The 12,062-nt window shown below is 45.0% G+C and overlaps 1 protein-coding gene across 1 annotated transcript; it reads left to right on the plus strand.

Moving 5' to 3' along the window:
* The first annotated feature begins 6,668 nt into the window (after positions 1 to 6,668).
* On the plus strand, positions 6,669 to 10,162 carry LOC120901260 (uncharacterized protein K02A2.6-like). The gene is made up of 4 exons (XM_040308961.1): positions 6,669 to 6,842; positions 7,241 to 7,544; positions 8,700 to 9,525; positions 9,619 to 10,162. Exons 1-4 carry the CDS (start codon positions 6,669 to 6,671, stop codon positions 10,160 to 10,162), a joined length of 1,848 nt encoding a protein of 615 aa, XP_040164895.1.
* The last annotated feature ends 1,900 nt before the right edge of the window (positions 10,163 to 12,062 follow it).

A 12,062-nucleotide genomic window follows, 5' to 3' on the forward strand; every position in this document is an offset into this window, starting at 1 on the left:
ACGAAAAAGCCGCATCACAGTTGATTTTAAACGACTTTTTCTAAATTCCCTTAAACTGGTGCACTTTAAGGCTGGAAATAGACGAACCGAGATCATCGCGGTACCGCGAAAATCGCGTATGACTTGAGCTGCCAATTAAGTTATAAAATCTGACAGATAGGCGAGATAATCGCGGTTCGTGTATGGAACCATTCGAAGTCTGGTGACGGTTGAATGTGCCTAGAAGAAATATTTTTCTATCAATTTGCGAATCAAATTATTTATTTCACATAGTGTATGCAAAATAAAATACAAAACTCATTTCTCGACACGAGTTTTCACACAAATCCGCCAGAAAAAGTAAAAATAATCGGTTCGCGCTACCGCGAAAATCTCAGCAATACCGAAGTTGGGTATCTCTGCGAAACAGCAGGCGCGATTGGAGGCGCGGAAGATTTTACAGTTCAACTGTTCTACAACTGTTATAAACAAGGGGCGAATTTCGCGGTACCGCGACGATCTCGGTTCGTCTATTTCCAGCCTAAGAGAAGTTTAAGGCTCCAGTTTAAAAGACTGTTCCTATCGTTATAGTTGGTCATGTAGCCATTTTTTAATTAAATAATATAGATTTTTTTATCAAATAACGCCACACAAAATTAGCTTTTGTTTTTCATCAAAAATGGCTAAAAACATAAATGAACATTTAGGCTCTTTCCCTCCCCACGTCTTACAATTCATGCTCATGCTTCATCCATGATGTTTCAAACCAGCCATCGTCCATCGACAGAAGAAAGTCTAATTTACGAGCACACCAAATCTTAGCGCTTTCAACACACCCCGCTGTGCAAAGCAACGGAAGGCGTCCCGCTGTGCAAAGCAACGGAAGGCGTTATGCCGTTCTGAGAATTTTATCATGCCCTCTTTTTCTCTCCAACGGCAAATTTGTCGAGCAGCTCGTCGAGCTGCCCGTCCCTGGCTCCGCCTCATACCCCTCGCCTGAGCGCGCTGCCGAAGGTTTGGATGTGTTGGTGTGTCAGACGGCCAATCGCTGTCAGCCATCGTCCGTGCTTTTTCCCTCGATAGCGCTATCTCTTTCTCGCGTGTGGTCAATGCTCGCGAGCTGTTGTGGCGCCTAAAATGCCGTTAACAAACATTGCGGCGATGAAGTTGCATTGTCACAACTCAAACCAAAAAATCGCAATGAGTTCAAACACTGCAATATAAAAATGACTTAGGAATCGCTAGTTTATGCAGGAGGATTTGTTGTGCATCGCGCAGAACTCTAATTCGCATTTACACGTTCAGCCCGGCGCTGATTTTCGCACTTTCCGTTCCACCAGCATCAAGAACGCAACCTGATTGTGAAACCAGCATCCTGGATGGGGCGGCGGGGGATGGCCATGGGACCCCTACGATCATTAGTCACAGACCCTAAAATTGTTGTCGCCATGGGGGGAGGGGAGGTGCAAATGGTTCTCCAGCCACGGAGCCCTAACGACCATCTTTCCGGGGACCCTTGTCGTTAATACTCTGTACACTTGTAGAGATCATCGGCGACCGCCTAGTCCGCCTACCGTTAGGTCCGTTAGGTTAGTCCTGAAAAGGCCGGCATGATCGCGTTGGCTATTACGCCAATAATAATAATAATAATAATAATAATAATAATAATAAAAAGAACTTAGCATAGCAGTCCACACCCGGGTAAGAGTTTGTCTTGACTTTGTTGCTGCCGGGTCTACCGCTGTGGCGCGACAAATGCACGGAATGCACTCGACCAAAACATGAACCTACCGATCCGAACCCATTCCAAGGAATTGCCGGTCAATCGGCGTCATGATAACTACTCCAAACCAACAAGACACCAGATTCTGGACGGACAGGTGCAGTATCATACGCGCACCGTAATAAACAAATCCAGAATCCTCTTTTGTATGGATTCAATTCAAAATGTTGTTTCCACTTGCGCCCGCTAGCTGAATTAGAAATAAATGTGCAATATATCACACGCACGTTTGCTTAGATCGTGTGTCTTTTTAATACCCCCAACAGCAGAGCCGAGCGCGCGCTCAAGCGATAAGGCACCTACGAACGCGCGCACGCGAGAACGCACCTACGAAAGCGCGCATGCAAGCACGCACCCCCCACCAAATCCCCCTCCCCTTCCGCTATCATCAGCTATCATATAGCGCATCATCATCCAAAGCGCCGGGCGGGGTGGGGGATCGCGGCATGATAGAGTGAATGGTCACTTTCCCCGCGCTGTGTGTGTGTGTGTGTGTGTCGAGACACAAAAATTCGAGAAAGATTTCGGCACATTAAAAAAAAAATTATAGTCACTATACACTGTGCTACATGATGCTTAGAAGGTCGTTGAAGCATGTAACATGTACAATTTAAAAAATATTACATTAGTGTTAGACGTTCTCGTACGCTTGTTTTAAATAGGCTACTTCACCCTCAATTGGCAGGGGCATCGAATGGTCTCATCAGCAGCGGCACGAAATAAAATAAACCATCACTACACCGATAACACTTTGAATCCCAATCCAGCTTCTCCCACAGCGTCTCAAGGTCACACACGAATTAATAAATGCTAACACCCACCAATAACAATACACAACCGCAATGCAATTGCTTAGATCGTGTGTCTTTTTAATACCCCCAACAGCAGAGCCCATCGCAAAGATGCCAATGCCAATAGTTGTGTTGTCTCTCAGGTAGCGAGATCGAAAATGCATGGACTTTGTAGCCGCAGCGGATGAAAATGTACCCATCAGAATCAAATAGTATTGGGGTTTCCAAACACACACACACACACAAACACACAAACACGCGCGCGCAAACTCACACACAAACACGCACGCGCAAACTCACACACACACACACACACACACACACACACACACACACACACACACACACACACACACACACACACACACACACACACACACACACACACATACACACACACGCGCGCGCGCGCACATGCATGAAAGCGCGCACGCCAGCACGCACGCACGCACACACACACGCACGTACGCGCGCCCGCGAGCATGAAAGCGCGCACGCCAGCACGCACCCACGAAAGCGCGCTCGCGAGCACGCAACCCCGAAGTCGCGCAAACACGCCTTACCCCCCCCCCAACGCTGGCCAGCGCAGATTTGGCCTGGTCTCCCGCGCTGGACTTCAGCGATTCCCGCGCTGGGTCGAGCAAGTTTAGCGCCATCTGTGGGCGAAATGGACGAACTATTTATGGCGGCGGAGCAAAACAAAACGGTCAAAAAAATTTAAAAAAATTGGTGCCCATTTTTTCGTCCGCTTCTTCTCCCTCCCTCGCCCTGCCATGCCTTACTTGCGCTTCAGCCCGTGCCTTCGCCTTCCGCCGCCAGCTGATTGGCTATTGCGGTGTATGCGTTGATACTCATATGTGCATTGCGGTTGTGTATTGTTATTGGTGGGTGTTAGCATTTATTAATTCGTGTGTGACCTTGAGACGCTGTGGGAGAAGCTGGATTGGGATTCAAAGTGTTATCGGTGTAGTGATGGTTTATTTTATTTCGTGCCGCTGCTGATGAGACCATTCGATGCCCCTGCCAATTGAGGGTGAAGTAGCCTATTTAAAACAAGCGTACGAGAACGTCTAACACTAATGTAATATTTTTTAAATTGTACATGTTACATGCTTCAACGACCTTCTAAGCATCATGTAGCACAGTGTATAGTGACTATAATTTTTTTTTTAATGTGCCGAAATCTTTCTCGAATTTTTGTGTCTCGACACACACACACACACACACAGCGCGGGGAAAGTGACCATTCACTCTATCATGCCGCGATCCCCCACCCCGCCCGGCGCTTTGGATGATGATGCGCTATATGATAGCTGATGATAGCGGAAGGGGAGGGGGATTTGGTGGGGGGTGCGTGCTTGCATGCGCGCTTTCGTAGGTGCGTTCTCGCGTGCGCGCGTTCGTAGGTGCCTTATCGCTTGAGCGCGCGCTCGGCTCTGCTGTTGGGGGTATTAAAAAGACACACGATCTAAGCAAACGTGCGTGTGATATATTGCACATTTATTTCTAATTCAGCTAGCGGGCGCAAGTGGAAACAACATTTTGAATTGAATCCATACAAAAGAGGATTCTGGATTTGTTTATTACGGTGCGCGTATGATACTGCACCTGTCCGTCCAGAATCTGGTGTCTTGTTGGTTTGGAGTAGTTATCATGACGCCGATTGACCGGCAATTCCTTGGAATGGGTTCGGATCGGTAGGTTCATGTTTTGGTCGAGTGCATTCCGTGCATTTGTCGCGCCACAGCGGTAGACCCGGCAGCAACAAAGTCAAGACAAACTCTTACCCGGGTGTGGACTGCTATGCTAAGTTCTTTTTATTATTATTATTATTATTATTATTATTATTATTATTATTGGCGTAATAGCCAACGCGATCATGCCGGCCTTTTCAGGACTAACCTAACGGACCTAACGGTAGGCGGACTAGGCGGTCGCCGATGATCTCTACAAGTGTACAGAGTATTAACGACAAGGGTCCCCGGAAAGATGGTCGTTAGGGCTCCGTGGCTGGAGAACCATTTGCACCTCCCCTCCCCCCATGGCGACAACAATTTTAGGGTCTGTGACTAATGATCGTAGGGGTCCCATGGCCATCCCCCCGCCGCCCCATCCAGGATGCTGGTTTCACAATCAGGTTGCGTTCTTGATGCTGGTGGAACGGAAAGTGCGAAAATCAGCGCCGGGCTGAACGTGTAAATGCGAATTAGAGTTCTGCGCGATGCACAACAAATCCTCCTGCATAAACTAGCGATTCCTAAGTCATTTTTATATTGCAGTGTTTGAACTCATTGCGATTTTTTGGTTTGAGTTGTGACAATGCAACTTCATCGCCGCAATGTTTGTTAACGGCATTTTAGGCGCCACAACAGCTCGCGAGCATTGACCACACGCGAGAAAGAGATAGCGCTATCGAGGGAAAAAGCACGGACGATGGCTGACAGCGATTGGCCGTCTGACACACCAACACATCCAAACCTTCGGCAGCGCGCTCAGGCGAGGGGTATGAGGCGGAGCCAGGGACGGGCAGCTCGACGAGCTGCTCGACAAATTTGCCGTTGGAGAGAAAAAGAGGGCATGATAAAATTCTCAGAACGGCATAACGCCTTCCGTTGCTTTGCACAGCGGGTTGGCAATCGACAGCAACGGTTGTGTTTACTGCGCTCGCTCAATACGCTCAATACTGTGCCCTAGTCCGTCCTATACTAGAATTTGCTTGCGTTGTTTGGTGTCCAAACCAAGTGACCTATATAGACATGATAGAAAAAGTTCAGAAAAAGGCGCTATGTTTTATCGTCTTCCTTGGTCAAACCAAATGCCACGCCCCTCGTACCATGTCAGGTGTCAGTTATTAGGTCTCGAAACTTTAGAACACAGGAGAAAGAATGCTCAATGTATTTTCATGCCTAAATTATTAAATGGGCTTATTGATGCACCTGAAATTTTAAATCTGATCAGTTTTTCTGCACCTACTAGGGATCTTAGAAGCAGGTCTTTAATCAGGATCCCATTTCGATCTTCTTCATTTGGCGCTAACGATCCTTTAATTAAAATGTGTGTCAGCTACAATAGACTTGAATCATCTGCAGATTTTCATATCCCTGTTTCTCACCTTCGTCAGTTGTAAAGGGCTAGTGTTATTTATGTTTAAGTTGTTTACTAATTAAGAATTTGTATCTGTTATTTAGGCCTATTGCCCGATAACGTTAATAAATAATAATAATAATAATAATAATAATAATAATAATAATAATAATAATAATAATAATAATAATTGTTGGAGACGCTAACCTGTCGGCATAAACGCGTTGCGTTGTTTGACGTTTGCTGCTTGGGTCGGAACCGAAGCCAGGAAAGTGCGCGCTCTTTGTATGCGATCTCCACGGTGTACGGACGTGTGTGTGAACCAGAATAATTTGTAACCCTTTAGAACTATCTGAATTACCGAAATACAAGAACTTTTACTTCGTAAATACAACAACTGGCGACGAGAATACCACGATGTCGAAACCACCTGCAAAAGAAAGCTCAGAACAATGGATAATTGAAATGTTCAACCAGCAAAAGCAAATGCTTGATCAGCAGCAGCAGCTCTTGAACAGTGTATTGTCGGCGATGAAAACAAAAATGATGATGGATCGGAGAAAGCGATCGATGCCATTGCGGGGCAAATAAAAGAATTTCACCACACGGAGGATACAAACTTCGAGGCTTGGTATAGCAGATACGAAGGTTTGTTTCTTGACGATGCGAAGCGGTTGGATGACGGAGCAAAATTGCGTCTTCTTCTTCGTAAGATTGGCGTTACGGAGCACGAACGCTATATAAGTTCCATCATGCCGAAACAACCGAAAGACTTCGATTTCAAAAACACCGTGGAGAAACTGAAGAAACTGTTTGGAGACCGTGAGTCCATCGTGTGCAAACGGTTTAAATGCTTGCAGCTAGTGAAAGAGCCTCACGAAGAGTACGGAGCGTATGCGTGCCGCGTAAATAAAAAGGTTGTTGAGGCGAAGTTGGCGGGGATAGCAGAGGAGGAAATAAAATGTCTGTTGTTTGTCTGTGGTCTAAAACGGGATGCGGATGCTGATGTACGAGTTCGGCTGCTCTCAAAGATGGAAGACAACAGTGAAATCACGTTAGATCAGCTAACCGGTGAAGCTCAACGCCTGCTTAACCTGCGCCAAGATAGCAACCTTATCTCAAACACTGCGCATGAGGTAAACGCAGTGAGAAAGAATGAGACGAAACAACAAAACATCAAAGGAGGTGGCAAGGAAGCGAAAGCAGTAAGTTGCTGGTTGTGCGGAGGGCAACACTTTGCACGAGAATGTTCTTTACGTCACACAAATGCGAGGACTGCAACGAGATAGGTCACAAGGAAGGATTTTGTGAAACGGCGTACCGTAATCGTTCTCGCTATCGCAATAACAAAGCGAAGGTAAGGGTGGTGACAGTGAACAAAATCCAGGCTGGCCGAAAGTATGTCACTGCTGCGCTAAACGGACGCGAGCTGAAACTGCAGTTGGATACCGGTGCAGATATCACCATTATATCGCAGGGAAAATGGCGTCAGATAGGAGGTCCCAAATTGAGTCCAGCATCCGTTTCAGCGAGGACAGCTAGTGGAACACCGCTTAAGCTACTAGGTGAGTTTTGTTGCAAAATGACGATTAACAAACAACAGAAAGAAGCGTTAGTTCGTGTTGTAGAAGAGGAACTGTTACTTTTCGGAGCAGACAGTATGGATGTTTTCGGGCTTTGGAAACAGCCACTTGATGCCTTTTGCAACATCGTTGGGTGTGTTAAAGATGCCGCAGCAGCTGTGATTCAGCAATTTCCATCGTTGTTCTCGAACGAACTTGGTCGTTGTGATAAGATGAAAATTAGTCTACAGTTGAAGGATGACGTGAATCCTGTATTTCGCCCGAAACGTCCAGTAGCGTATGCTATGCAGTCGATGGTTGAAGATGAATTGACCAGGTTAGAGGGTAATGGCATAATAACACCCACTGATTCTTCGGAGTGAGCAGCTCCGATTGTGGTAGTACGGAAGGCGAACGGAACAGTCCGAATATGTGGCGACTATTCGACAGGTCTGAATGACGCGCTTCAGCCGCATCAGTACCCGTTGCCTATACCACAAGACATATTTACAGCCATTGGAAAATCAGCTGTTTTTAGTCAGATTGACTTAGCAGAAGCTTTTCTCCAAGTGGAGGTATGTGAAAGGAGCCGTGAGTTGTTGACGATAAACACTCACAAGGGGCTTTACCGTTTCAATAGATTGCCACCGGGAGTAAAGACAGCACCTGGTGCATTTCAGCAAATCGTTGACTCAATGTTGAGCGGATTAGAAGGTGTCGCGGGTTATATGGATGACATCATTGTAGGCGGTGCTGATGAGGAAAGTCATTTGAAAAACTTACGCGCAGTTTTGATTCGTATCGAGGAGTTTGGTTTCAAGCTACGGGCAGAAAAATGTTCCTTTTTGAAGCCCCAAATCCGATACCTTGGACATTTGCTAGACCGGCAGGGTATACGACCAGACCCAGCAAAGATTGAAGCGATTTTGAAGATGCCAGCGCCAACGCAGCTCAGCGAAGTTCGTTCGTATTTGGGAGCGATAAATTACTACGGTAAATTTGTGTTTCAAATGAGAGATTTGCGTTACCCCTTAGATCTTCTTTTGAAAAAGGGCGGAGAATTCCAGTGGACAGCTGAATGCGAAAAAAGTTTTCGCCGCTTTAAGGAGATTTTAAGTTCAGACCTTCTCCTGACCCATTATGATCCTTCCAAGGAAATTATTGTGTCAGCGGATGCTTCATCAGTAGGTCTTGGAGCTACGATCAGTCATCGGTTTCCAGATGGTAGCATAAAGGTTGTTCAGCATGCTGCTCGTGCTCTAACGAAGGTGGAAATGAACTACAGCCAGCCGGATCGCGAGGGTCTTGCAATCGTGTTTGTAGTAACAAAGTTCCACCGCATGTTGTTCGGACGCCGCTTCATCCTCCAAACCGACCACCAGCCGCTCCTTAGAATCTTTGGCTCACGTAAAGGAATTCCCTTGTATACTGCAAATAGACTGCAGCGCTGGGCATTAGCACTACTTCTTTACGATTTCGCAATCGAATATGTTGCGACAGACAATTTCGGAAATGCCGACATACTGTCCAGGTTAATGGACCGACACGAGAAACCGGAGGAGGACTACGTCATTGCTAGTATCCAGCTAGAGGATGATATTAATCATCTAGTAACCAGTGCTACTCAAGCCCTACCGTTGAACTTTAAAGATTTGGAGCGTGGTACACAAGCAGATCCTTTGTTAAGGAAGGTGTTCCAGTTCGTCCAAAATGGTTGGCCAAAGGGTGAAGAGAAGACTGAAGACCTAAAGCAATTCTTCGCACGACGAGAGGCCTTATCTACGGTTGGAAAATGCCTCTTATTCGGAGAACGGGTAGTAGTTCCCGCGAATCTTCGGAATCGAGTGTTAAAACTGCTACACAAAGGTCATCCTGGAGTATGCCGCATGAAGGCGCTTGCAAGAGGGTATGTGTATTGGCCGAAATTGGACAGCGAAATCGAGAATGCAGTGAAGACGTGTCAGTCGTGTGCAAGTGCGGCGAAATCTCCAGAGCATTGCACACCAGTAGATTGGCCAAAAACTACAGGCCCCTGGCAGCGTATTCACGTTGACTACGCTGGACCTATGGAGGGAGAGTATTATTTTCTGGTTGTAGATTCCTACTCGAAATGGCCGGAAATAATACCAACGCGTCAAACCACAGCACAAGCGACAGTTCAAATGTTACGGGGATTGTGTGCACGGTTTGGTATACCAGAAACTGTCGTAAGCGATAATGGAACACAGTTTACAAGTTCGGAGTTCCGTGACTTTTGTATGGAGAATGGTATTCATCACGTGCGGACTGCGCCATACCACCCGCAGTCAAACGGCCAAGCCGAAAGGTTTGTTGACACGTTTAAGAGAGCGGTCAAGAAGATTCGGGAGGGTAGAGGTGAGATGCACGAGGCTTTGGATGAATTTCTTTTCACCTACAGGAACACGCCGAATAGAATCTTGGATCAAAAATCGCCGGGGGAGATGATGTTAAATCGCAAGGTTCGAACGTCTCTGGAGATGTTGCGTCCATCATTTCGCGATATTCGACCAGCGGATCCAGTGGTGGCCGACGAAGCTACTAGGAGGAGTTTCTCCATAAACGACCGTGTCTACGCAAAGCGATACCATCGAAACGACTGGGAATGGGTATCTGGAGTAGTCGACAAGCGCGTGGGTAACGTAATGTACATGGTCAAAATCGATGGCAAGACCTTGCGCTATCATGTGAACCAGCTTCGGATGCGTAATGCAGAGACCAACGAAGGGCGAACTCAGCAACCAATGCCACTGAATGTGTTATTAGATGCCTGGGATATGTCTGGAACAACGGTGTCAGCATCCTCATCTGAAACATCGGCAGCGACTACAACAAATCTTGCGGAACGTGAGATGACACCTGCGGATGGTACAGAAGCAAGCCTACGCCGCTCGACGAGAGTGAGGAAGCAGCCTGCGTGGTTGGAGGGGTATCATCGCAGTTAAAGCGGGGGAATGTTGGAGACGCAAACCTGTCGGCATAAACGCGTTGCGTTGTTTGACGTTTGCTGCTTGGGTCGGAACCGAAGCCAGGAAAGTGCGCGCTCTTTGTATGCGATCTCCACGGTGTACGGACGTGTGTGTGAACCAGAATAATTTGTAACCCTTTAGAACTATCTGAATTATCGAAATACAAGAACTTTTACTTCGTAAATACAACAATAATAATAATCGAATTATCCAGTTTGCTTACGAGCCAGACTAATTCAAAACTCAAACAAATAAATTTGAACACATTTGAACATAATTTTTATGTATTTTAAACAAAATTCGTGTAAGGCAGCGGTCTAATCTTGTTGCGCGCAACATTGTTGCTGGCAAAATGTATGGATTTTGACAGCTAGCGCAACTTTGTTATCGGCCAAATTCAAACCAATTTGAATTTCGTTTGGCAACATTTTCTATTTACCTTGGTCATGGTGATCGGGTGTATGAAATGACACAGCAGCAGCATTTTATTGACATCCGCTAAAATTGAATTTTTTGCATTTATAAGCCTTTTTTGTGTAAATTTTATTTTGTCAACACTTTATTCAACAAGTGAATGTAAAAAAATAAACTTTGAGCTGCTAATTGGCATTTTTTTCACGCTAAATAATGTCAAAGCGAAATGTTACCAGCAACATTCATAGACCACCTCAGTGATATGTTTCCGAGCAACAATGTTGCGCGCAACAAGATTAGGGTAACTGTACCAGTTTTCGGCAGTGTACCTATTTTCGGCAGGGTAGCTAAAAACGTGAAATTCTTCACAAATGCGGTAAAAATTTCACAAAATACAATTTTGTAGTGAAGGTGTACTTATTTGATATTCACATACGAAGTTTCACACCATTTCATTACGTATTTTCCTAAATATCAAATAAATTGTGCTTTTTTTCGGCAGCTTTGCTGTCAGCCAATCGTTCGGCAGGTTTTGTGATTAAGAGAATCAGAACAGTAAAACAATGAAAAAGTGGTGTATATTAAGGATTTTATGCTTATTTAATTTATTCTAACTTGTTCGGAATTTTAAAATCACGATAAACAGGTTATTTTTCACTTTAAATGCTGCCGAAAATAGGTACACAGTAAATGTTCATTTTTGACAGCTCAATGTTGTGGGCTCCTGCCGAAACTCGGAACAATAACACACTTTGAATTTGGCTGAATATTCCTTTTAAAATTGATCAGAACACTACAATGCGTATGTCGACACATAATATGACCTTTCTTGTACCAAATATCACCAATTGTACGACAAACAATGCACTAACTTAAGAGAAAAATAAATATTTGTAAGCCAGTTCGCACCGTACGCTATAACCATCAAACTGTCAATGGCTGCTCTGTTTAAACGTCGCATCAAAATGGCTGTCAAATCGGGCCAAAATAAGCAACATAAAATTAATAATTAAAGTGCTTTTTAACACCAATCTTAGGAAAGTAAGAGTGTTACATTGCTTTAAAAATTTTTTTGTACATATTCACATTGATACAAACATTTTCTGACCCGTATTCGCGCTGCCGAAAATAGGAACACAGCCTGCCGAAAATAGGAACAAACTGCCGAAAATAGGAGCAAAATCAATGTTTGCATTTTCACGAATATTTATAAAAAAGGGTTTTGAACCGGCAAATAAAAAATATTGTAACATACTATGATAGTTTATCAACCAGAATAACAACACTTTCAAGAAAAATAATGAAAAATATTGATGTGTGAGCAATTTTTGTGAAACTGCTGCACTAGCCTGCCGAAAACTGGTACAGTTACCCTAGATTGCTGCCTAAGTTGATTGGGTCAAATGAGTTATTTTGATCTACGCGGAATGAAATTTAGAACTACTTTTTGTCGCGCGAGACG

The sequence above is a fragment of the Anopheles arabiensis genome, chromosome 3 (genome assembly GCF_016920715.1).
Source record: "Anopheles arabiensis isolate DONGOLA chromosome 3, AaraD3, whole genome shotgun sequence".
Lineage (NCBI taxonomy): Eukaryota > Metazoa > Arthropoda > Insecta > Diptera > Culicidae > Anopheles > Anopheles arabiensis.

What these genes read in the sequence shown, in the direction of transcription:
- LOC120901260 (XM_040308961.1), top strand. Translation starts at nt 6,669, where the DNA reads ATGGAAGACAACAGTGAAATCACGTTAGATCAGCTAACCGGTGAAGCT. An exon ending in GTGGCAAGGAAGCGAAAGCA is followed by an intron (nt 6,843 to 7,240) that starts GTAAGTTGCTGG and finishes AACAAACAACAG; the next exon opens with AAAGAAGCGTTAGTTCGTGT. An exon ending in TGAATTGACCAGGTTAGAGG is followed by an intron (nt 7,545 to 8,699) that starts GTAATGGCATAA and finishes ATGTTGCGACAG; the next exon opens with ACAATTTCGGAAATGCCGAC.